The sequence below is a fragment of the Ictidomys tridecemlineatus genome, chromosome X, assembly GCF_052094955.1.
Source record: "Ictidomys tridecemlineatus isolate mIctTri1 chromosome X, mIctTri1.hap1, whole genome shotgun sequence".
NCBI lineage: Eukaryota > Metazoa > Chordata > Mammalia > Rodentia > Sciuridae > Ictidomys > Ictidomys tridecemlineatus.
Genome location: NC_135493.1, coordinates 112,025,449 through 112,053,157, shown reverse-complemented (window position 1 = coordinate 112,053,157; position 27,709 = coordinate 112,025,449). Strand labels below are relative to the sequence as shown.

Below are 27,709 nucleotides of genomic sequence, written 5' to 3'. Positions count from 1 at the left end.
AAAACTACTCTTTCACTTGGTTTCTACATGGAAATGTTAAAATCAAGGTTTCTTATTATGGAACTATTAGGTTTTCTACGGGAAAGAGTCTCTTAGGAACATGACAGGACTAAACATGTAATTAATAAGAAAAACCCACGACAGAAAAAGACTTACTTAACCATTAAATAAAATGCAAAAACCATGTCACTAACTACAAAAAAAGTGGGTTGGTTAGATTTAATTACACATAATTTTTTATTTGTTCTTTTTAGTTATACATGACAGTAGATTATATTTTGACACACTTATACAAACATGAAGTATGTCTTATTGTTAATTAACACATAGTAAGAATCACTATACCTTTACCCACTGAGAAGCACATGGCTTTGGAGAAAAGAAAGGCCACTGATACTAGGGTTCTTTCTTGCCTTCAGGTTGGGCTAACAGGTAGGGACTATAAAAAGCTGGTTGTTTTTTATTATTATTATTATTATTATTATTAAAAAGCAGTAAATGCTATTAGCTAATCCTATGGCTAACACTTAGAAACTATTTTTTTAATAAGTTATACTCCATGTTTGCATATGTTTATTTTATTTATTTATTTTTATGTGGTGCTAAGGATGGAACCCAGTGCCACACATGTGCTAGGTGAGCACTCTACCACTCAGCCACAACCTCAGCCCCAGAAACTAATTTTATTTTGTTTAAAAGAAACAATAGCTGGGTGGGCTGGTGCAGGCCTGATCCCAGAGGATCAGGCGGCTGAAACATGAGAATCGAAAGTTCAAAGCCAGCAAAAGCAAGGCGCTAAGCAACTCAGTGAGACCCTGTCTCTAAATAAAATACAAAATAGGGCTGGGGATGTGGCTCAGTGGTTGAGTGCCCCTGGGTTCAATATCTGGTTACCCCCACCCTCAAAATAAGTAAAATTAAAAAATAAAAGAAACAAAAATTTCTGAAGTTGGTCTAAGAAGTAGACCAACTTCTACTTGGGGATGCAGTTCAGTGGTAGAGCACTTGCCTGGGATGCGTGAGGCCCTTGGTTTGTTCCCTGGCACCATCAAAAAACAAAAAGTTTAATTTCTATAACTTTATTTTATTATATGTATCTGTTAAACACATACAAATATATATCTATATTGGAGTTTATCCAGGAAGTGGGCAAATTAGGTAAAGTGATGAAATGACAGTTGGTTCATAACTTACCATAATGCAACTTGACAATAAAAGGATGATTAACTTCTACCAAGATATCACGTTCCATTTTTGTCCGAACACGGTCTCGAACTAAAAAAAGATCACAAATATGCTGCTTCGCACTATCTTTCAAAGATAATGTTAAAGCCAAATTCTTTGTATTGCCTATTTTAAGTAAAATTTTGCTTATGTGTATAGAAGTATGTAGTATTATTGCTCTCAAATTCATAAAATTAATACAAATATCATTTACTACATTACATATCCAAAAGATACTGTGTTTGTTTATAGAATCTATGCTTTAAATTTAAAGATACATGTTAGGTTTAATGTCAAATTTTTAAGTATTTAAATCAAAGTTGTGGACAATGAAAAAAAAAACACAACTTCAAAAAAAAACAAGGTATCTTAATATAAAATATTAAAACAACAAAGTGGAATAGGCTTCAATACTTCCACCAATCATTATCAACTCAATTCAACAAACATTAAGTATTTATAAGATGAGGCAGACACAGTAAAGGATGGGAGAGAAAGGGAAAAAAGGAAGTGAGGAAGAGGAGGAGGAGGAGAGAAAATACTGTGATACAGGTAAAAGATGTTTCTTTGAAGTTGGAAAGATCTGGAGTCATCTTTGTAATCTTGATTAAGTTACTTATTTAAATTCACTGAACCTTAGTTACCTCTCAGTTACAAAATAGATATATTACCACTGTACCATTTGAGATAAGGTTTGTACTCACAGCCTGATATGCAAGAGATATTCAACTAAATGGTAGACATCATTACATCAAATTATAGCACTAGGAATATGATTAAGGGATAAAACAAATTATTATAGCAGTAAGTAGTGCAAGAATTCAGAGGCAGGCAAAATTGGTTTTACCTGCATAGGAAGGTTTGAAGAAAGAGGCAGGGATATGGCACAAGCTTAAGACTTTTTAAGTGGAATTTAGGGTAGGAAAGACTGGGTTTAGAAGAGACCAGGTATGGAGTACCAACAAGAGTAAAGACATGTAAGCCTAAATGTTGATTAGGAAGGAGCCAAATCAGTATGGAAACAGGTTTAGTACTAGGGAGATGATGTAGGGAGGATCCAATTTGCAACAAGTTGGAAAACCAGGATGTGTGGACAAAGCTATCTTCTAGCCATCAAACATTTCCTGAGCAAAATTTTGTGCACTAGGCATTAGGAATATAAAAACAAGACAATCTTCAAGAAGCTCATAAACTAGTGGGAATGGCAGAGAAGTAATAAAATGATAAAACATTTTTTTTAAATATTTATTTTTTAGTTTTCGGTGGACACAACATCTTTGTATGTGGTGCTGAGGATCGAACCCAGGCCGCACGCATGCCAGGCCAGCGCGCCACCACCTGAGCCACATCCCCAGCCCCATGATAAAACATTTTGATCAAATATTATGAATGGTCATGACAATGATTAGGACAGAAAGAATGGGAGAGTTTTTTGAGGGAAACTAGAAACAGGGAGTAAGATGAGTTGGTTTTATTTTCAATTTAAGGTAACCACAAATATTAAAACAGAAATAAGACCTTAGGGCAAAATAAATAAGGTAAATAAATACACGTATTCATACACACACACAGTTTCCCCCATTCTACCAGTTTTCTACTCCCAACTATGAGATTTTGGTATCAATTGACCGAAAATGGGCAAATCAGGAATAGGAATCAATAGTTCTTAATGTCTATGCAGTTTGTGTGTGTGTGTGTGTGTATATGTGTATTACTGGGGATTGAACCCAGAGGTGCTCTGAGTTACATTCCCAGCCCTTTTTATTTTTTATCTTCAAACAGGGTCTCACCAAGTTGCCCAAGCTGGCCTCAATCTTGTGAGCCTCCTCCCCTAGCCTCCCCAAGAATCTGGGATTACAGGTATACACCATCATGCAGCTAGCTCTGTGTTCTGACTTGTCTTGCTAGTATACCAAATTTGACATCAATCTGATTTCATTATCTTGTTCTATCAACTATCACTACAACTCTGTTGTCTTCTTTATTATATCCAATAGGCCCTTTCTATTTTTTTTTGTGAATGAAGTCCATCACCAAGGCCTGTTAATAATTCTGTTCCAATCTAGTCTATATTTGCTCTTTTTTATTATTACTCATACACTCTTAGATTAGTTCTTATTACTTAAACCTGGAATCTACATTTCTTTTTTCAATTTTTTTTCTTAGTTTTAGGTGGACACAATAACTTTGCTTTATTTATTTATTTTTATGTGGGGCTGAGGATCGAACCCAGTGCCTTGCATGCGCTAGGTGAGAGCTCTAACACTGAGCCACAACCCCAGCCCCTGGGATCCACATTTCTACCTTTAAACATCATTCTTATCATTAAGTAGTAGACATATCCATCAATATATTCACTAAATAGCTCTCTCTTATTATTCTTCTACAATGAAAAGATCAATTACTTGAGAGTTAAGAACTATGGTTTAGTGGCTGTGCTACTAACTGGAAGAATTACCTTGGTCAAATCATTTCATTGCTCAGGGATTATTTCCTCTTCTATAAAATGAGGGACTAGAACAAGATGATTTTCTTCTGCTTGTGATTAGCTTGTGAAATAGTTGTCTTTCTTACATTTTCTTATAATTAACATTGATGAGACCTCATTTACTTGAAAATCAGCAATGAGATTCACTCATTAAAGAATTCCTTCATTTTTCTGAGGTATTATACTATAATAATTATAATTTGGTTTCCTTTCATTATGTAAAGACCTAGTGACAAATATAAATCATCCCACAATCAGGAATTCTGACCAGAGTATATATTAGTTCAAAAGAAAGCATGTTTTATATTGGTCAACTTCTAAATTCTAAAATAGAATTTGTTAATACTTGCTTAGGCAACTAGATTATTCTGACATAGTTATTAGATTTAAACCCTCAATGACTTGAACATGAGTGTGAATAGGAAGAACGCTCTTTATATTTCTTGGGCTATATATTAAGAAACAGTTTTAAACAATGGCTTACAAAATCTTTTTGGCAGACAGACCACTTTAATAGGAAAAAATTCCCCCATTAACTTGACCTAATGTCATTGACTTCTATTTGACCTTGCTTACTGTACTAATAGGAACTTTCAAATGGAAAGAGACTTCTGGTTAAACATGGATGTTTTACTCTCTACCTTTCCCCCAATCCCCATTGAAATGATATTAATGGAAAAATTAAAGTAGTACCCTCTTATCTGTGAGGGATATGTTCTAAGACCTCTAGTATATGCCTGAAATCATGAATAGTATTAAATCCTATATTTACTATTTTTTCTCATACATACATAGCTATACTATGATAAAGTCTAATTTATAAATTAAGCACAGTAAGAGATTAATAACAACCTTTAATAAAATACAACAATTATAACAACATACTATAATAAAAATTATGTGAATGTGGTTTCAGGTGTTCTCCAAATATCTTACTGAACTTTCAATGTTGCATATAAAGGAAGCAATTTACGGCTTCCTTTTTGAGTGTCGTTACTTTTGTGCTTAGGAGACATTATGAAGTAAAACGAGGATTACTTGAACATAAGCACTGCCATAACCATCTAATGACCAAGATGGCTACTAAGTGACTAATGGATAGGGAGTAACATATAAAACACGGATATGATGGACAAAGGGATGATTCATGTGGTGGGCAGGACAGAACAAGATTTTATGCTATGTAGAATAATGCACAATTTAAAACTTATAAATTTATAATTTCTGGAATTTTCCATTTAATATTTTTAGACCACTGTTGATGGCCAGTAACTGAAACTGTGAAAAGCAAAATCACAGATAGAAGGGGACTACCGGTCAGGCATGATGGTACATGTCTGTAATCCTAGCTACTGGGAAGGTTGAGGCAAGAGAATCACAAGTTCAAAGACAGCTTCAGCAACTTAGCAAGACCCTGTCTAAAAAAAAAAATAAAAATAAAAAAAATAAAGCGCAGGCGGGGGGATGTGGAGAGGAGGGAACAGCAGAAGATTGGTAAATGGTAATTATCACAGCAGATTAGAGAAAGCTAAACTTTAAACCTAAAACCCTTTTCAATCAGCTTTTTAGTATCTTATTTCTCCCTCTGTCTCTCCCTCTATTTCTATTATTTTGTTCTGCATTACTAGGGAATGAACCCAGGGATGCTCTACTACTGAACTACATCCTCAGCTTTTAAAACTTTTGAGATAGTGTCTCATTAAGATGCCCAGGCTGGTCTCAAACTTGAGATCCTTCTGCCTGTCTCCTCAGTAGATGGGATTATTGGTATGCTCCTTAACACCTGGCAGTACATCATTTTTGTTTTTTGGTACTGGAGATTGAACTTAGAGGCACTCAACCACTGAGCAACATCCCCAGCCCTATTTTGTATTTTATTTAGAGACAGAAACTCACTGAGTTGCTTAACACCTTGCTGGCTTTGAACTCATCATCCTCCTATCTCAGCCTCCAGAGCCACTGGGATTACAGGCATGTGCTACCACGCCCAGCAGTACATCATTTATTTTTTAAACTTTTTTTGTAGTTGTAGATGGACAGCATGCCTTTATTTTTTTTATGGGTTGCTAAGGATCGAACCCAGTGCCTCACACATACTAGGCAAGCACTCTGACTGGGGATGTTGCCCAGCACCACTGAGCCCTGGCCCCAGCCCAGCAGTACATATTTTTAAATGAAAAAAAGTTAGTGAAGGGTCCCTAGGCATTTGAGGGAAGGTCATAAACATGAAAATCATCAAAAAGCAGTAAAATAAAATAAAACAGACAATATTAAGAAGAGAATAAAACTAACAAAATGATACGTACCCATGGAATAGGAACAGGAAATTTTAATGGGGATGTGATAGCGAAGCAACAACTATACTCAACAAATAAGTGACAAGAAGTGGAAACAATGGAAAATCAAGAAGTGGAAACAGAGCTCATAGATGGAAAGATATAGTGATATCAATCAATTGCAAAATGCAAACTCATATGTATGGATCCTGACCCAAACAAGCTGCATAAAGGAAAATGAATTATGAATGTAGAACATTTGAAATTTGAACATTGATTAGATATAAGTATGTTAATTTTTAAGGTATAATACCAGAGTTCTGTTATTTATTTTAGGAGTATCTTTTAAATATATATACAAAAATATTTATGGAAGAAATTACATAGTATCTGGGATGTGCTTCAAAATATGAAGAGTGGAAGGGAGAGAACATGGATAAAAAAGATCAACCATGAGTTGATAAATGTTGAAGCAGAGGAAGGGTAGGTATATGGTGACTCACTAAATTTTGTTTCTTTCTTAAATATTTGACACTTTCATAATAAAAAGCTTATTTTAAAAAATAGAATAATTAGCCAGGTGTGTGACATACACCTGTAATTCCAGTGGCTTGGGAGGCTGAAACAGGAAGATCGTGATTCAAAGCTAGCCTCAGCAACTTAGCAAGACCCTGTATCTAAATAAAATATAAAAAAGGACTATTTCCTGGTTAACTGCCCCTGGGTTCAATCCCCAGTACTCCCCCAAAACAGAATAATCAGAAAACAAGGCAAATCCAGGAAATTATAAATGATGGTAGAAATAAAAAGGCCAACAGAATGGTTGAAAGACAGTTGATGAAATTTATCAGAAAAGAGAAAAAAAAAAACACCCAGAAAATAGAAAAGGGAAAAGTACAGAAAATTAAGGAATGATCCAGGAGGTACAATATATTCAAAGAGCAGAAATTCTAAAATAGAGAATAAATTTCAACGTAAAAGTTTCTAGATTGAAAGAAATAAGTTTCTAGATTTAAAAAGCGCTAAACTCACACTAAAGAATACTATTATATAAATTTTAGAATATCACGGATAAAGAAAAAGAGAATATTCTTTTTTTTTTGAGAGAGAGAGAGAGAGAGAGAGAGAGAGAGTTTTAATATTTATTTTTTAGTTTTCAGCAGACACAACATCTTTGTTTGAATGTGGTGCTGAGGATCAAACTCAGGCCGCACGCATGCCAGGCGAGCGCGCTACCGCTTGAGCCACATCCCCAGCCCAAGATTTTTAAAGAGGAAAAGCTGCTTATACACAAAGTGCTGCGAAACAGAATGGCAATAAACTTCATCACTGCAATGCAGGAAACAATGCCCTCAAATATCTGAGAGAAAATTCTTTCTGACCTAGAATTGTACACCTAGTGAAATTATAAATTGAGGAAGTAAAATAAAGGCATCTTCCAACATGTAAGGTCACAAAAGTTTTACCACACATTCATCCTTTTTGAAGTGGCCAATAGAAGATGTGTTAGACCAAAACTAAAGTAAACCGAGAAAAAGGAAGATACAGAATTCAGGAAAAGAGAATATAATAAAGATGTGAAGGAAATGTGATTCCAAAAAACTATTTGGGGGACTGGGGCTGTGGTTCAGTGGTAGCATACTTGCTTGGCATGTGTTAGGCACTGGGTTCAATTCTCAGCGCCACATATAAATAAATAAAATAAAGGTCTATCAACAACCCCCCCCCCACACTATTTGGTTTAGCTAGGAACAATTTGTAAAGCTATAATAATAAAAACATTACTGGGAAGATGTGAAAGGAAAATTGTACATGGGTGGTTGTATGAGAACTAAATCCTAATCTTTCATGTTAGAAAGTCAATAGATTATGTCTCCAAGTGAAAACCACCAAAGAATTACAATATAGGAGTGTTAAAGGTAAAGAAAGGCATGAAGCAGCAGTTAAAAAATGAAAGTCATTGTGATGGGTTAAGAAGCTAGATAGGTAGGAGGGTGGGTGAAGCACTGCTATCTTAAGTGATAAGATTATACTAAAATTACTTTGAATAAAAATGAAAGTTATATTTAAGAACATATTCAGAATTATCCAGCAGACTACAATTCCAGTAAGTCAAATAAGTCAAATATTTTAACCTTTTTAGGATCCCTTTTATAGTTTAGATCTATGTAATTTTACTTGTAGTAAGCCTAATTTGTTAAAAAAATTTCAAATGCATATTTTCATTTAGTTTTTGTAATTAAAGTATTTCATTTTAATACTATCCTATTAAGTGATTCACTGTAATTTTCTAAATATTCCTCTATTTCAATGTTTGTGATTTTTAAATTCTTATTATTTTAAATAATTTTGCAATGAGATTTTTCAAGCATATGAATTATTTTTCTGAGTTTATTTCCTCAGGTTAATTTAGCAACATTAATGGCTCTTTGTACTTGTTGCAAAACTGCTTTCCAATTTATACTGTGATTATATGAAATAATAACTCATTACTTTAACATCCATTTCTTTGATTTTTTTGGCAAAATGGAACATTTCCAAAGATTATTTATCTCCTTGGGTAACAAACAGTATTTAGAAATAACTTCAAACTCCATCATTACTTTTACATTTATTAATTGGAATTCTACTGCAAGAAAGAGCTTTTCCTTTTCATTAATTAACTTATGGATTAACTCATGGATTCTTATTTTATTCAAAGGGTTACAATGTATCACTATCATTCATTATTGCAGTGCTCAAATGATCCCATATTTGGTAAGTAGGAGTCCCCCTGACTCCTTGTATTAATATTTTGTAATATTCAAGGCAAATATTTTCTTCTTATTTATATTATTTTTGATTACATGACAGGTTAAAAATTTTTGTATTGCATCAAGTAAGTGGCAACGCCATGAGTGTAGACTCTGTATAGGAAAGAAAATACACTCAGGAAGGGAACAGGAGAGTGAAAGGAAAGGATAGTGTTTATTAAAAACCGTGAAATTTCTTAGTATGATATTATCCACAGTGGGTGACTAATTGGGAATAACATCAGAAATAATAAATGATCATTTTAAATATTCCCTCCCAAATGGTTTAAAGCTTTATAAATCACATGTAAATTATATAGAAAAAATGACACTAGGAATCAATACATAAAACATTTAGAGATTATGTGGTAAAATAAGCAATGCCACTAAATAAAAAGAAGATTTAATTATTTTTAAATCTACATATAATATCTTCTAAGTGATTCTTTACCTTTAAGAGTCAGATCCTGCATGAGATCTCTCAAAAATAAAAATTTAGAAACCAAAAGTCAAGATGATAAAGTCTCTTAGAATAAAAGCTATTTTGCCTCCAATAAATCAGTACTTTTTCAAAACATTAATAATTATATTAATTTGAAGATGAATCAAACCCACTAAAGCTCAACTGAATTTATAATACTTCTTTTATAACGTGGCAATTTCTGTTCTCTCTAGTCATATGATTCCTAGCCCAGTAGGAAAATTTCACTAAAAGTCAGTCTAAATTTAAAGCCAGTAACAGGAACAAATTCAGAATATAAGTAAGTGGCCTCAGAGTCACATGAGCTCTATGGAGACATTTCAGTTTGTTTAAGACTGCATGAACATCAAAATAGCAGTATCACTTACCTTTCAGTGTGGCCTTCTTTAATACCTTCATGGCATAAAGCTGTCTAGCATCAGAGCCTGAGATTTTTTTAACTAAGAAAACCTGTATTTAAATAAGATAAAACAAATGTTACAAAGTACCAGAAACTATATAGCTTCTTATGAAATAAGACTCAAGCCATAATAAAATTTACTATTATACAGATTATGATACATGGTAGATTAATTTCCCCCAAAATGTGTTGAGAGCCACAGTTTAGTCAGAATGACGCCTGGCATTTTGCTAGAGGGAATGGTTGAAAGGTGACCCTGCTCCAGGATTAGGGCGGATCCTGCTGCCTTGGGCGCCAGCTACTTTGGAGAATTGGCGCAAGGAGCCCGGTGGAGGGAGTGCAAGGAGCCCGGTGGAGGGAGTGTTCCGGGGAAGTGTGTGTTGAGTGCCGGTGAGAGTTCGGGAATAAAGAGTTGCTGTTTGAACCTACAAGGCTTTGTGGCGGCTTGGTTATTTTGTGCCCAGCCAGACTGCAGCAAAAATGTATTAATTATACATATGAGTTGTAAACTGTGGATATAACCTAGGATATAAATGTAAATGAACATATTTTTCCATTTGTTGTTTGCTGGTTCCCAAAGAGCATGTAATACATTAATACAGGAAAAAAGCCTTTAAATCATGTATGTAGCAATTACAGAAGTTACACATTTTAAATGCATAATACAGGTAATGATGGCTCTGTATTTATTTATTTATTTATTTGGTGCGGGGGATTGAACTCAGGGTCTCGCCACCACTGAACCACATCCCCAACCCTATTTTGTATTGTATTTAGAGACAGGGCTCACTGAGTTGCCTAGCACCTCATTTTTGCTGAGACTGGTTTTGAACTCACAATCCTGCCTCAACCTCCCAAACCACTGGGATTACAGACGTATACCACTGTGCCTGGTTATGGCTCTGCTTTTAACAAAATAAAATTTCTTCTAATCCATAAAAAAATTTCTTTTCTGCACTGGAAATTGAACCCAGGACTCCCATATACTAGGTAAGCACTCCATCACTGAGTTATATTCACAGCCACGTGGAAAAAAAATTATTTGCAGTACTGGGGATGGAACATAGGGGTACTATACCACTCAGTTACATCCCCAACCCTTTTATTTCTTTTTAATTTTTTTTTTTTTTTGTGGTGCTGGGGATTGAACCCAGGGCCTTATTCATGCGAGGCAAGCCACTGTACCAACTGAGCTATATTCCCAGCCCTCTTTTTTAAATTTTGGGACAGGTTCTTGCTGTTTCCCAGGCTAACCTCAAACTTGTTATCCTCCTGCTTGAGTCTCCTGAGTCACTGGGATTACAGGCCTGTGCTACCACATCTGGCACATCAAAATTCATATATAGGGATTCCTCTTGACAATTTTGTTGATACAATTATTCACTGATGAAAGGTCTTTTCTGTATCTGAAAACAGCATATTAATCTCATTGCTGAGCAGAACAATTTAAAACACTAATACTGAAGAATCTTATTCACAAATATTTAATGTATCTCCACTCCCTACCTTTTTCTAAATCAAATTCTCACATATTCTAAAATTTGAGGAATACATTTCTCAGGTGTTTTATTGAACACCTTTATTTTCCAAATTATTTTTTGTTATCATTTTTTTAAATATTTTTTTTTTTAGTTGTAGATGGACAATACCTTCATTTCATTCGTTCATCTTTATGTGGTGCTGGAGATTAAACCCAGTGCCTCACTCATGCTAGGTAAGTACTTTATCACTGAGCCACAACCCCAACCCCATATTTTTGGTTATCTTTAAAACAGTGTGGGATTTACAAAAAATAGAGCCTGCTCTAAATAACTCACAGTCATGCTATAACACAGCTAATACTAGACTACCAATATCTATATCAGTATCTACTCATTTTGACCATTACATTCATGATCTTTAAAAAATAACATTTATTTTTTAGTTGTAGTTGGACACAATACCATTTATTTATTTATTTATTATGTGGTGCTGAAGATCAAACCCAGGGCCTCGCATGGGCTAGGTAAGTGCTCTACAACTGAGCCACAACCCCAGCCCCATTCATGATCTTTTTGTTCCAAGCCTTTAAGTAGACCAACTAAATAGCCTGAATTACGTTACCCATTCCTTAACAGCCTTTTTTTTTTTCTTTTTTGGTATTACTGGGGATTGAACCGGGGCACTTCACCACTGAGCTACTTTCCCAGACCATATTATTTTTAATTTTGAAACAGGGTCTCACTAAATTGCTGAGGCTGGCCTTGAACTTGCCATTCTCTTGCCTCAGTCACCCAGAGAGAAAAGTATTCTTAATCAAGGTGGTCTTAAGGTGGACTGCTGCTAAAATGTTAAAGGTAATCAGAGATTGTTAATATTTTTGGACAGAAATAAATTCTAATTAGATTAGGATTTATCTGATATTTATTCATCTTAAGATTTTCTAATCAAGCACCTTTGTTCTACTCTATTAAAAAATTCTCTTTGTAGATTCCACCTTTATTCAACAGTATTTTGAAAGCACATTCTTAACACTTTTCAGCACTTCTTAGCTTGCAGAGTACTCTCACAAGCATCTGTAATAATCACAACAATTTTGGGAGACAGGCCTACTAAACAATGTCTGTTTTATAGCTACCCAAATTAGGGCTTAGAGAAGTTAAACAATTTGCCTCGTGTCATAGTGCAAATATTGGGACAAGATCTGGGTCAGCCATCCAGTCCCGGACTTCTGCTTAGGGTGCTCTTTATTTGTTCCCTTTGGCTGATGACCAGCCACACTAAGCATGAGCACCAGCAGTCCCAGCTGACATCCAACCTTCTTCCACTAGAGTATTTCTGACCTTTCTCACTGCTCCATGAAGCTATTCTAGGCTCTGACAGGTCATCCTTGTTTCCTTGGCTTACATTGGCCTTTAAGGATGAGTAAGAAAGGAGACACCCTATTTTTAATGTTTTCTATTTATAGTAAGGTATTTAAGCTACTTCTAAAGAAAAAAGGGAGAAGCATGCTAATTCCTAGGAATTTAAATACTGTGTTCCCTAAAATCTACTCTATAAAATAAGCTCATCTATTGGGTTTATTGAGCAGCATGATAATATAATTTAATACCAGATAGTATGTGTTTGACCTCATATCATTTAATTCTCACTACTATTCCATGAGGTCAGCACTATTACTCACTTGTTACTTCTTTCCAGAATTATGTGCTAGGTACTGTGCTATTGGTTCAATATATTACCCCTGCACTCATGGATTATAAAGTCTAGTAGGGAAAATAGCCAATAAATAAATCATTATACAAAAGAAAAACTGCAATTGTGCTAATGATTCTCGGGCATATAATGATCTGAGAGGATATAATGGGAATATGACCTAGACAGGATGGCAGAGAAATCTTTGAGATCTTTGAGCTCACAGGCAGGAGAGGAGCTAACCAGTTAAGGAAGGGGTGGAAGGGGCAGGATGTTTCAGGCAGAGAATAAATGGAATAAGGAAAGGCTTTATAGTGGGATGGAGTCACAGAATGAAGAGCATATAAATGGATGTTCTAGAGATTGCTAGTGATCAGACTGAGGGATTCCTCACCCATCTTAAGATTTGTCCTTATCAAAACAAAAGGAGGCTACTGAAGGGTTAAGAGGGTAGAATGTAAGACTAGCTCATGCTAGCTGTCACATAAATAACGGACTGAGGCAAGAATAAATTTGGGAAGACCTAGTTAGAAGATTCCTTCAATAATAAACCAGGGAGAAGTAGCAGTAGCATAATCTGGAGAGGTGAATGCCTCTCAGTGCAGAAGACTAGCATGATTTGAGAAATCTTTACTAAATCAACTGGACTTGGTGACAGATCAGATTGGCTAGGGTGTTATATGTTTGTGTGTGTGTGCATGCATGTGCTGTGTAGAGAGACTTGAAAGATATATCAAAAATCCCCCCCCCCCATGCCTCCCAAGATTCTGGCTTGCTTAACTGGATGCTATTCATAGTGACAGAGAAAAATGAAACAGGATAGGTTTGAGGGTAGGGGAAGATCATGAGTTTGGTCTTAGACATGATGAGTTTAAAGTGCCTTTGAGACATGCGAATGGAAAAAGTAAGCAGCTGTACAGAAGAGTTTAGAACTTGGAAGAACAATTTAGGTTGGGATATAAATCTATCACGTCAGCAGTATGTGGGTTACAATTAAGATAATGTAATAGAGAAAATCAATTAGTAGGAGCTACAGAGGAGATGGCAGCTTAAAATCAAAACTGGAGGAACTTCAATACTTAATGACTAGAAGAAGAAAATAGGATTCCAAGACGTCAAGTAACTTGCTCAAGAACACACAGTAAGTAGGAGAAAAAATACTGAATACAAGTCTGGCTGACCTAGAGCCTAAACCTGCAACCATTATGCTCTGATGGCTATTTAGTCAATATTTGGATTAAAAGCATGATTTGGGTTTGAAAGAGGTTAACAACTGTAACAAATTACCCATGTTTGCCAAGCACTGTTAAGCAGTCTTGCTAAAGTACACAAGAGAGCTAAACTGGTGCAGTTCTGAAGGTTGCTAACAAGACATTTTCAAATGTTTCCTTATAGAGAGGCAATAAGAAATTACTGCACTGTGAAAATTGAATGCAATCTCAGAAATTTTCTCTTGCTGAAAACCAGTCTAGATAGATAGAGTAGCAGTACTTTTAATGCTACTTCTCAAAATGGAGTACAAAAAGTTCCCATGAACTTAATAATTCACAGGGAACAAGAACTATTTGAGGAAAACTGATAAAGAATGCTGCATCTTCTGAAGTAATTATTTGTTGACTTTGGGAAGCACATTTTAGATATTAAAAAACAAAGATATTGTGGCTCAGTGGTAGAGTGCTCACCTAGCATGTGTGAGGCACTGGATTTGATCTTCAGCATGACATAAAGATAAATAAATAAAGGTATTGTGTCCATCTACAACTAAAAATATTTAAAAAAAACAAAGATGTTATTGAATAGAATGCAAATTAACATTCAAATTTTAAATGCATTACCTTCCAACCTCAACACAAGTACTCAGATGCCAGTGTATCAAGGGAATATTTTGTGATTTTTAATCATTCAAGAAGCACAACTAGGCTGGGTGTGGTGGCACATGCCTGTCATTCCAGTGGTTTGGGAGGCTGAGGCAGAAAGATCACAATTTCAAAGCCAGCCTCAGCGACTTAGTGAGACCCTGTCTCCAAATAAAAAATAAAAAACAAAAACAAACAAACAACAACAAAAACAGCCTGGGGATGTGGCACCCTTGGGTTCAATCCCTGGTACCAAAAAAAAAAAAAAAAGAATCATAAAAAACACAATTGAAGAGTATATATATATACTAAAGAGTACAAATACTGCCAATTAACTAAGGTTTGCACAGTGCTTTTAAAAAATAGTTCTTTTTAGTTATACATTCAACAGATGAATGAATAAAGAAAATTTGCTATATATACATAATGGAGTATTACTCAGCCATAGAGAATGACATTATGGCATTTGCCGGTAAATGGACAGAATTGTTGATTATCATGCTAAGTGAAATAAACCAGTCCCAGAAAGTCTAAGGTCAAATATTTTCTCTGATATGCAATGTACTTTTGAGTGACTTTATTCATTTTTCCACAATGATAGTAAGAAATGTAAAAACACAGAAAGCCCTGCTGGCATGGAGACTGGTAGCATTTCATAAAATATTTCCATTTCTATATGTATGAAATATACATAAATTACAAAAGTCAACTTTTTAATCCCAAAATCTTTTGATTAAAATTTTCATTCAGTTCCTTATAATTTTTTAACCTAAACCTTACTTCTTTCTCCAAGGTGTGTATAAACACACACACACACACACACACACACACACACACACACTTTAATTGATACATAATAATTGTATATATTTAAGGGTATACTGTGATAACTGATACAAGTATATAATGTGTAATGATCAGGGTAATTAGCATTTCCCTTTCTTTAAACTTGTATATAATTTGTGTTGGGGAAGCTTCAAACTCTTTTCTAGTTCTTAATAAAATAATAATAAATTACTGGTAACTATAGTCTTATTCCCACTATGTAACTGTATTTGGTACCTATTATCCAAACTCCCTCTACTTCTCCCTATCCTTTCTAGTCTCTAGTGACCACTATTCTACTCTCTACTTCTATGAACTTTTTAAAAAGCACATATTTATAACTTACCTTTCCAAATGATCCCTGCCCTAATACTTTTAAAAGTTCAAACTGGGAAGGATCTGCTTTTTCATGTCCTTCCTTTACATGATGTGTGATGGCAATTTCCTTGATGCTGCCTTCTTCCTGTTGAAGTAAATATAATATAGAAAAAACAGTCAGTCCAAGATACTTTTTTTCTCTCCCACCAGAAACCAAGTAATCTTAATTTAGCATGTTAGAAATCTTCAAGTTAACATACAAAAACTACCCTTTACTGATCTATGAAGTGAATAGAAAACACAGACCAAGCAAATATCTAGAGATAGAATTATACCAGTCAACTACATGGGCCAATTTAACATTAGTAATGAGTATTTCCAAGTTTTAATTCTCCCTAATGGAGATAATTCAAATAGTTGTAAGGCAGGGAAGAGGGTATGAAGAAATCTGAAATGGACTGATTACAGTAAATATTGTACTCTGGCATGTGATTGTACTAGGCAGAACAAAGGCTATATACAAAAATCCCTGTTTAATAGAGAGAAGGGTTAAAAAATATTTCAGGGTAAACATGGATACCCTTAATAAAGCTGTTTAAGAAAGTACACTGAAGTTTTATTTGTTTGAAATATCTAAGTTACTTCCCTTTCTAGAATAAACTGGGGTCTGACGGGGATAAAGAAGTAACTCTAAACTGAAAAATTAGAAGAAAAGATTTAATAATTGGATGGAGGATTAGACACTGAAAAAAATGACTATTCTGCATAACAAAAGTCTTTGGATTTTAAAAGACAGTCAACACTTCAGTATATCTGAGGAAAGGTATCAGAAAGGGAGAAGTGTACATAAGATTTCAATTACTTTTTTATATTGAGATCAGCAAATTTAGCATAAAGACATATTGTGTGTATAACAAAAATGACAACATAAAACCAAACCTAACAGAAACATAAGCCTGTCAAATAAAAGCTACCATATCTATTTGACTATAATCTTATTTTTTTCTGGATGCATAAATACTATTAGAAGAATCTAAATGTGCTATAAAATAATTATTTTTATTACTATAGTATGCCAAACAAATGTTTGAGCTCAATTTACATTTATTCTCTCACTCCCCTCTCTTTGTTGGGGATTACATCCAGGGGTACTCCATCTATTGAACTACATCCCCAGACCTTTTTGTTTTTTATTTTGGGACGGAGTCTTGCTAAATTTCTTAAGGCCTTGATAAGTTGCTGAGGCTGGCCTTGAACTTGAGATGTTCCTGCCTCAACTTCCAGAGTCACTGGGGTTTACAGGCACATGCCACTGCACCTTGCTTCTATTTACACTTTGAGATATCCATTGGATGTTGACAATGTAAACAATTGCAAAGATTTCTCAAAAATATATACTAGGATATCCTAATGTGACAGCTTCTGAAAATGAGTTATAAAAGGAAAAACCAGCTCCCAGAAGAGGATAAAAAGGAATCTAAACCTACTATTTTACTTTCTAAGACAGAGGCTGTAGTTAGTAGGTTTTCCTACTACTTATGCAGCCTAACTAATCATTTCAGATTCCTCTGGAATTTATGCAACAACAACAACATCAAAAAAAATCTCCTAATATTGTTTTTTTTAAAACAGTTTTAAAAAATATTTATTTATTTATTTATTTTGGTGTAGATGGACACAACACAATGCCTTTATTTTTATGTGGTGCTGAGGATCGAACCCGGGTCCCGCCCCAGCTAGGCGAGCGCTCTACTAGCACTGAGCCACAATCCCCCCCCTGGTTTGGTTCTTTACTTTGTAATTTCACTTGCATTGTCTCCATTAATTCTCACAAAAACCCTACATAGCAGGTATTAGGGTAGAACCAAACATTAGCAGATTCTAAGATGCTACCATTTTTGTGGGCATTTTTCTCTTCAAATGAGATCAAAGTACAAGGGCTTAGAGTAATAGCTGTTAGCAGATATAATAGGAAAGACAGAAAGCAAATTACCAAATTAAAAAAAAATCTTTCAAAGAACAATATATATAGGATTGATTAAGTAAGATATAGATTGAAATCCAGCAAATACTTAAGCACCTACCTCATGTCAAGCCTGTTTTAGGTGCTTTTTTCATTTTTTAAGTCTCATTAATGCTTTACAACAAATATTTGACCACATATTAGTGTTTTTTAAAAAATATTTTTGTTGATGTACCTTTATTTATTTATTTGTTTGTTTATTTGTTTGTTTATTTATTTATTTATTTATTTATTTATTTATTTATTTATTTATATGTGGTGCTGAGGATCGAACCCAGTGCCTTACACATGCTAGGCAAATGCTCTGCCACTGAGCCACACCCCCAGACCCTCATATTAATGTTTTTGAGGGCTGATAACAAAGCAAGCAAAAACATTTCAGAATTCTCTACGTACTCTCCTATTTACCACTAGAAATTTGATCTAGATATTTGAAAGGCATAATGGTTGAATACTCCATAGTCTGCAGTTTAAAGAGATTAAGTGAGGTCTAAAGATCATAAGCCAGGAAGTGTCACACTAAAGGCTCAAGTTTAGGTCTTCTGACTTCAAAAACAAGGCCCTTATCATTACACCACTCTGAGACTCTGAAGGTTTTGGTGGTTTACCATCCCAAGATCAATGACAGGAACCTATAGACTTATACCCCTGGTCTTTGTAACTAGCCTTGGTTTAGTTATCTCAGTTGCTTAAAGAAGTGGTGTTTGAACATTTGACAGCACATTCATAGTACAAAATATTAGCATAATCCAATATTTGAATAATTAGTGGTTTATAAATTATATACATGTAAAGAAGTTCTTTCTTTTCTGTACCCAGAAATATTATTACAATATTAATACAATATTATTGTATTACATTTTACATACTTGACTCATGAAGCCAAGTTCATGGGCTAGATTCATGTGACACTTAGCCTCCAATGATAAAAACAACAACAAAAACAAAAACTATCCAAGAGCTTAACTGGAATACAACAACCATTTATGCCCATAAATTAGAAGGGCAGGAAGAACTATACTCTGTAACATTTCATGTTTTACCCTTTTTCTTTCTTGGGAAAGTGGGATGCAATTTATCAGGTCACAATATTTTTTCACTTGATATATTGTAGCAAATGCCTATCACAATCGTCTTCACAAATAAAGATGCAACACCTGTAAGAAGGAATTAACTCCTGAATTATGAACATTCTGCATGTTGTAGCAGTCATACAGGATCAAGGTAGTGTGAGCTGCTATCAAGCTGTGAGTCTCAAAATAAAGAGCAGTTACTACTCTCATCTTTAATGACTACCCTTTCTTTCCTCCCATGTAAAATAAATTACTAAAAAAATGTACTCTTCCTTTGATCCCTTCATTCAATAAACAAATATTGAAATACCAACTATGTATCAAGCATGGTACTAGGGATACATTTTCTTAATTATTTTTCTATTTCCAATAGTATCATCCAGGTATAAGCCTTTCAATACCTTTCATGTAGAAATCTGAAACTAGTGTGATAAATCATTAATACCCCTTTTATGCCTGTGTCCACTCCAGTTCATCTTCTTGACAAATTCATTTTCTAAAAGTATACAGCTCCAGTCATATGAACAGGTTACTCAAAAATTTCTCCAATTTTCCCACATTAAAAGCACTGCTTCATGGTGGCATAAAAGGCCTTCTATAATATATTGTGTCAATCTACTTCTCTGGTATTATCTTTCAACATTCCCTTACACATAGCCTTTTGTCAACCTGAGTTATTTCCTGTTCCTTAAACTTTGTTTTTAAATTGAAAACAATATGTCCACATAGGCAACAGATCAAACAGTGGCAGAATAGCTTAGGATAAAAAGCACCCTCTTTGCCAAGATTCTCAAAACAATTAATATGGCATTTACTTTGATAATTCATTAATTTATTAACCTTAATACAATGTCTATTAACTTAAAAATGAGAAAAATTTAAGGTTCATTTTCATTATGTCCCATCCTCTCATCATCTTCCTCCCCATTGTTAAGATAGTAACTTCTGGGCACTGTGGCACATGCCTACAATCCCAGAGGCTTGGGAGGCTGAGGCAGGAGGATCATGAGTTCAAAGTCAGCCTCAGCAACTAAGTGAGGCCCTCAACAATCTAGTGAGAGCCTGCTTCAAAAATAAAAATTAAAAAAGGGTTAGAGATGTGTCTCAGTGATGACGTGCCCCTGTGTTCAATCCTCCCCTTCCAAAAAAAAGTTATATTAATTTTACATAAACTTCTTACTTTTTCTCCTAGTTTTGGATAGAACCCTAATTCTTCACTTTTTAAAAGGAAGTTAACAGTGCTCATTCTTTCTCCAATTTCTCCCACCTGCTGCTAACTATATTTTTTCATTTTTATTAATATTAAGGCTATTAAGAATGTTCTCTTCTGCAAGTGCAACTAATACTTCATGCTCTTTCCACAGCCTGATTCTGAATTCAAAAGCCTATAGGGACATCCATACTACCATAATAATACATTGTTCAATTGTAGGCTAAGTAATATATTAAATTTCCTTTTATCTGGGCCCATAGCAATGATTCCCAGGCCAATCAAAGGAGATTTAAACAATAACACTTCATCAATGCTTAAATTCATGATAAATTTTACTTTCTTATTTGGACCCTGAATTTCTTATAAGCAGTTTTCTACTTTTCCTGTTTCTAATAGGTCCTCCAACATTGTTGAGTGGAGAGAGAAGTTAATTATTTTTAATTTTTAGCCCTTAACCATACTACTGCCCAATCTTCTCAGAGACCTTTCCTATACTGGAGACCTTCCTTACCCTCCCACCAGGATGGGCGGGGTTCTTCCAGGCCTGCTGCATAGCAGTGTTTTTCTGGCTGAATGAATTATTTGCAATTTCCTATTAAAAATACCCCCTTATAATTTCCTAAGAATGGTGGTGTGGAAGAAAACTTTCTGAACTGTGCATATCTCTATAAATGTCTTTGTCTTCATATATGTATAGTTTGGCTTGGTATCAAAATTTAAAATAAAAATGATCTTGCCTCAAAACTTTGATGCCATTGGTCTACTGCTTTCTAGTATGCACAGTGCTGCCATGAAATAAATGGATGTGAACCTGGTCACACTTTTGGGGGAGGTGACCTGGTTTTCTTTTTGGAAGCTTAAGGATTTCTCTGTCCTTGTTTTTTCTGAAAGTCCATGATTTGAGATAAATAAGGGTCTTCTTTTCTTAAGAATGCTAGATGTTTGATAAATTTTTATCATATAAAGAGTTAAATTCTTTACCTCTGAAGAATTCTAACATTTCTTTGATAATTTCCTTCCATTCATTCTTCAAGGCTTCTCTTTTTTGAGACTCCTCTATTAGTTGAATATTGTTTTACGTCTAGAATTGAACCCTTTATGCTTCTTATCTTTTTTCTCCTGTTTTATGTCTCCAGTTTTATGGAGATTTCATTGACTTGACCTTTCAGGATACAAACTAGAATAATGTATATTTATATGTGTATATATATGTTTATGTGTGTTTATACATAAATACTAGGGATTGAACCCAGGGGTGCTTTACCATTGAGGTACATCCCCAGACACTTTATTTCTTATTGAGACAGGGTCTCATTAAGTTGCTGAGGCTGGCCTCAGCCTCCTGAGTTACTGGGATTACTGGTATGTACCACCTTGCCCAGAAAAAAATATTTATCTCTAAATTGGGGCACAGAGTATAGAAAATTTTTCTGCAGATGCAAAGGAAAGATCAATGCCTATGGCAAGTTTGACAATGGCTGATTTCCAAAAAATTGCCACTGTTTTGACTATGTTTCCCATTCTAAATTTAAATTTTATAAGACATAAATTCTTACTAATCATATCAGCATACTTTTTTTCTAGCTACTTTTATATATATGCAAAGCTGCAGTAGTATAATAGGCAAAATATTCTTGGTTGATCTCTCAATGCCCAGGTTGTACTTAATGCTACCAACTCATGGGGCCATGGATATTTCTGAAATGATCTACAGTTCAACTAGGTCATAAACTAATATTCAGGCAATCTTGGGCAACAGGATATAAAGCAACAATGTATTCTTCTAGTTTATACCATGATTCAGAGAGGAGTATCAGATAAGGCACCAATAAACCTAGAACAGACTGACATGTGCATGTGAAAAACACATCTTATGTTACTAAACTACCTGTTACTGAACTAAATCACACAAAAATATAAAACTACAGTCCAATGGTTTGTGAAACTGCAGTTTTGCCTACCTATACATTTGTTACCATTAAAAACATTACTTTGTGCATTTAAAAGTTATAAATTCTATATAGTAATTTTTACAAAATATATGTTTATTTGATGAGTAAAGTTCTAACTGTAGGTAAAATGTTGAGGCTGGCAGTGAATCTACATAATCCTGTATTATTCTTCTATACTTCCCTCTGTTAAAGACATTTGTCACCCACAGGTTAAATAGTCTTTAAGGTTCACCTTTTAAATGGAGGGAAAAAATAACCTAATATTTCCTTTTTAAGTTGTGAGGGAAAATTATAATTGATCCTAAAATGTAAAAAGAATTAAAGAAAAGGAACTGAAATTAATGATGTCTGTTTGAGTTATAAATATACTAATATCGTAACATGTTAACATTAAGAAAACAAACTGGGTGACATTAACTGATTTTAAAAAATGATTCAACATTTGGCATTATGCCCTGCCTTGTATACATAATTTCCTTTTTCCTCCCCTCCCTTGAGTCAGGAAGTATGTTCTTGAGGCATTTGTATTTTCTAAATTGTTTTGAATGCCAGAAAATATTATTAAAGATTGAAGTAAAATATTTAAATGTTCCTTGGTAAAAGTCAAGAAAAAAATCTTTTTCTAACACAGATATGTAATCATTTTTGGTATAACATAAAAATGACATTAGAAATGAAAAATGCATACTTTGCCCCTTAAAGTTAATTTCAAAGTAATGGAAGCATCAAGATCTCTATAGATACCTGTAATTCTATGATAGGCCTTTGACAAAGTCAGGTTTAACTTCCTTTTTAGATGATCAAGATAAAAATTTTTTGGTTTTAATATAAAATTAGGCTGGTTAAAGACATGGTAAGAGCACATTTTAATTTATTCTAGATTATAATTTGATCAAATTCATTTTACTTCATCTGCTAATGGAATGATAAGCTTGCTTAGCATTTTTTATTTAACAAAATTCTTAACAGAGTGTTATAAGCCAGCTTCTTACATGTTTGGGAAAAAAATATTGCTGGTTCTTCAGACTTACATTCTCAATCAGAGCCATGAGGAGCAGTTTTCTCCCAACTGAGAATCCCAATCAGAAAATTTTATGTTTTTTTAAAGAGCAGCAGAATAGCACAATTCTCATGGCAAAATATCAAGTTGATTGACAGAATTTTAGATATTAATACAATGCAAATTACTATCCACTAAGCCCATTTTAACAAAGTAATTGTTTGAAAATTGTTGTCTACTTTTAGTCAGATAAAACTACTTGCTTAAGGTTACTTCAATGTGGAGCTTAACTTTCAAGTTTTTACAAGAATGAATTTCAACAAAAAACTGATTTTAAGTTCGTAGCTGCTTAAAATAGCACTCTCCTATCTGCCAAAATATTCCTTACATAATAATAATAATCTCCTACATATTAGTAAATTTGTAATTCTGTTCATTACTGGTTTAAAAATGAGAATTAAGACATAATTTGTTTTATTAAACAAAATTACAAAAACTAGCAAGATAAAAATTACTCCAGCACAAAAAGCCAATGTAAAAATAAGCTGCCAAAATACATCAAGTTGAAACGTATTATACAATTGGCTTACTTTTACTTAAAAAATATTATTATTAAGTTCTATCAACACTGGTTTTGAATTCTGAAGTTTCTTAAAAGAACATATAAAGTAACTATTTAATTAGCACAATTAGTTAGCTCAACTAAAGCATTTTATTTTTTTTTAAAGAAGTTGAACAAAGCTTACCTGTATAGAACGAACACGAAAAGACAAAAATTTGAACATGGCTACGAAACCATGTTGGTGATAAAGGAATTTCTGACGGTAAAACTTAAGTTAGAAAGGGAAGGCCAAGCCCCTGCAAAGTTTTCTCCTACCAGCTGTTCCGGCAATTAGAAAATTTCCTGTCAGGCGGGTCCTGAAAATGCTAGAAAAAGAGGCTGTACAGTTTTCCTGTGGTAAAAGAAAGGAGAAACCTGCCGGCAGGGGGATGTAGCTGATAGGTAGGGAGGCCAGAACAGGAAACCCAAATAGATTTGCTGATAGTCAAACCTTGTTGAAATGTTCTTTTCTTCTCATTCCCAGCAGTGCAGACAATTTTCATAACCAGTAAATGAATGTTATTATTTTAGAATCCTGAGAAATGCCAGTATTTCTTAACTATATGACTCTTAAAAGCAACTGAAACTAGTCACCACTATTAAAATAATAAAAGTCGCTGATGCGCATGTGGAATTTTACCCTTTGTAAAGTTTATACACATACTCAAGACATGGCCTCAAGATGATTTTAAGGTTATATATAGACATGTCATGGGTGTTCCCTGTCAATAAGGAAGAGCTTTATAATTATGGGTAGGAAATGAAGACCACATGCAAAAATATTTAATTGTGATTTAAGTATAAATTCTTCCCATCTTAAATGAAAAAAATATATATTTAAATTTACATTGGTTATAAACATCACTTATCAACCAACTTAAAGACTTGAAGGATCATTGCTAAAACTCAATTTCCAGTTAACAAATCTTTCTTTTTCTTAAAAAGCTGATTCCTGTTATTAGTGAGAAAAAAGGAACACTTTGTAAGAAGTTTGAAAAAAAGAAGTCAACTTTGCATTTCATCCTTTAATTATAGAAGTTCTTCAAAGATATTTTCACCTTAGAAAAATATTTTCTTTAGTTGTAGAGACACAATACCATTATTTATTTTTTATGCGGTGCTGAGGATTGAACCCAGTGCCTCACACACACCAGATGAGTGCTTTACAACTGAGCCACAACCCCAGCCAGAAAAATATTTTCTAAAGTCTGTTACTACCTAGAACATGATCATTACAAATAAAAAACTAACTAAACATGGCACTAAAACAAAACAGCCCAAGGAACAGTGCTTTAAGAGCTGTGGGGAAATGTTTTATTTAATGTAGAACCAACAAAAGGTGTTAATATACATAGCCTATGAGAATTCAATAAAGCCACTGAATTTTCAAAACCTGAAGAGACTGGAGAACACCAAGAACATGGGACTGAGGGTATAGTTTTGTGGTATAGCATTTGTTCAGCATGAATGAGGCAGTGGGTTTGATCCACAGTACCCAAAACAAAACACCACACCAAAACTAAACAAATATTAAGGATAATCAGCTCACTTATGAATGACGAAACTATCGTCAAATCTATAGCTGGAGCTCCATTCAGCACATTGATGGAGAAAACACTAAAGTGCCCATTATGTGCTATGGGTATTATATGAGAAGCTGGGGCTTTTCTTTTTCATTTTTGATATTGGGGATTGAAGTCAGGGGCACTCAACCACTGAGCCACATCTCCAGGTTATTTTGTATTTTATTTAGAGACAGGGTCTCGCTGAGTTGCTTAGCACCTCACTTTTGCTGAGGCTGGCTTTGAGACTCGTGATCATCCTGTCTCAGCCTCCCTAGCTGCTGGGATTACAGGCGTGCACCATCACGCCTGGCCAGGGCTTTTCTTGTTAAATAAAATCTTTATGGTGATTAAAAAAAAAAAAAAAGCCTGATCATGTGTGAGGCACTGAGTTTGAGTCTCAGGACCACGTAAAAAAATAAAGGTATTGTGTCCATCTACAACTAAAAAAAATTTAAAAATGCATGCCTCAATTTTTCAGCAAAGCAAGCAGTTTTTCATGAAAACAGAATTCTCCCATCTCTCAAAGGAATTACTAAAGCCTCCTTCTGATGCTCCAAAAGGGCAGCAAGGTTAGGACAACTACCTATTACATAACTTCAGTCTAAACATGAAGTGATTCTTAAGACTAAGTTAGGAATATGTAAATATCATGTTTTATATAATCAATTAAGGGGAATATGTGTAAAGAGCAGTCATCAACTTTATTCAAGTCTGAAGAGGGGCAACCAAATAATACTTTTTAAAGAATTAGTTGAAATTGGCTTTAATTATGACTAGTGCTCAGGTTAATAATTCATTTTGCTGTGTGTGCTTTTTTAACATGAGTCCTAAGAAAATGAAGCAATATTTCAGTTGCCATAATCTTAAGTCTCCCTAAACTGAAACAATATCTTAATTAAAAAATGTGATATTGCTATATAAGACAAAAAGACAGGTTGGGGTTGCGGCTCAGAGGTAGAGCACTTGCCTAGCATGTGTGAGGCCTTGGGTTTGATCCTCAGCACCACATAAAGTAAAATAAACAAACAAAATAAAGGTATTGTGTCCAACTATAACTAAAAAATAAAATATTAAAAAAGACAAAAAAACAGAAAATAGTAAATGGTGTTTTACATCATAGGGAGATGTTAGGACATACAGCTACCTGTCTGGAAAATGTAGAGAGCATAAAGGAAAGTAATATAGATCTGATTTAAAAATTTAAAAAACTTCTTCATCACATTATAACTTATCATAGACCAACTGCTATAATTGGGTGCAATTTACCTCCTAACTTAACATGAGCTTTGAAAATTTATTTGGTGCATCTCTTATGGCATTTGTTACTGTTTAAGCATATCCCACTTCCTGACCAGATTACTCTTGAGAATAGGCATCATACTTATTTCAGTATTCACAAAGTGGATAGTAAGAACTCAAATAATGTCTGCCTGAATAAATCATATGCTAAAATGTGAAATGGAAGCTACTTTGTGTGGTTGTGCACATAAAACAAGATATTATTTATACTTTTTTCTACCTCTAAACTAAATTTCTTAGAACTTATCTTTTTATGTTTCAGCTAATTTTCTTCATTTGTTTCCTTTAGATTTTATCATTTACCTTTAAAGTAATATATGTCCATTATAGAAACAATAAGGATAAACAAAAAAGGATAAAAAATAAAAGGAAAATATTCCCATCTGAGGTTCTCTCTAGTCTTTTTTTATATGATTTTGGGATCATCCTATACATATTATCACTTCTGTAAAGGGTGAGGTAGTAAATATTTTCAGCTTTGCAGGACATATGGTTTCTATGAACTCTGTCAATGCAGTGGGAAAACAATTGGGTGAGGTTGTGTTTTAATAAAACTTCACTTACAAACACAGGTGGCAACTGGGGCATGGTAGTGTATGCCTGAAACCCCAGTGATTCAGGAGGCTGAGAGAGGAGGATCACAAGCTTGAGGCTACCCTCTGTAATTCAGAGACTCTGTCTCAAAATTAAAAATAAAAAAGGGCTTGAGATGTAGCTCAGTAGTACAGTGCCCTTGGATTCAAGCTCCAGTATCAGAGTAAGAAATAAACCAGGTGGCAGGCCAATGGGTATAGTTTGCTAACCCCTGTTCTATTATTAAATAAATTTCAATGCATAATTAAAACTGCCAAATACTACTACAGAAATCTGTTGGACATTTGACCTTCTAAAACACTGTGATGTCCCATCTTTAGTGTACATCCATACTTATAATTTCTCCAGAGCAACACTTTCTCTTCTCAGCATCCAGAAAAATCTTAAAACACAAATTAGACCAGATTATGCCCCTACTTCAAATTCTTTATGGCTTTCTATCATAGAAAAAGAACCCAAACTTCTCAGTCTGAAGTTTTAAGTAATCACTAACAAATGTTTTGTTGGTCCTGACTTAAGGAAAATACTCATGAAAGCATTCAGATGATATAAATA

At 34.2% G+C, this 27,709-nt stretch overlaps 1 protein-coding gene across 9 annotated transcripts in view; it reads right to left on the bottom strand.

Annotated features, from left to right (window-relative positions):
- Nucleotides 1–27,709, bottom strand: part of Rps6ka3 (ribosomal protein S6 kinase A3) — a 107,588-nt gene that overhangs the window by 38,190 nt on the left and 41,689 nt on the right. For 8 of the 9 annotated variants that reach the window (XM_021732897.3, XM_078035035.1, XM_005334821.5 and 5 more), the window contains 3 exons: nucleotides 15,863–15,979; nucleotides 9,630–9,711; nucleotides 1,195–1,275 (listed from right to left, as the gene is read on the bottom strand). In XM_021732897.3, the coding sequence (XP_021588572.1) occupies nucleotides 1,195–1,275; nucleotides 9,630–9,711; nucleotides 15,863–15,979 (280 nt within the window). Of the gene's footprint in view, nucleotides 1–1,194; nucleotides 1,276–9,629; nucleotides 9,712–15,862; nucleotides 15,980–23,841; nucleotides 23,963–27,709 lie in introns of those variants that run through there. The other variant, XM_013362635.4, reaches the window with a different exon arrangement.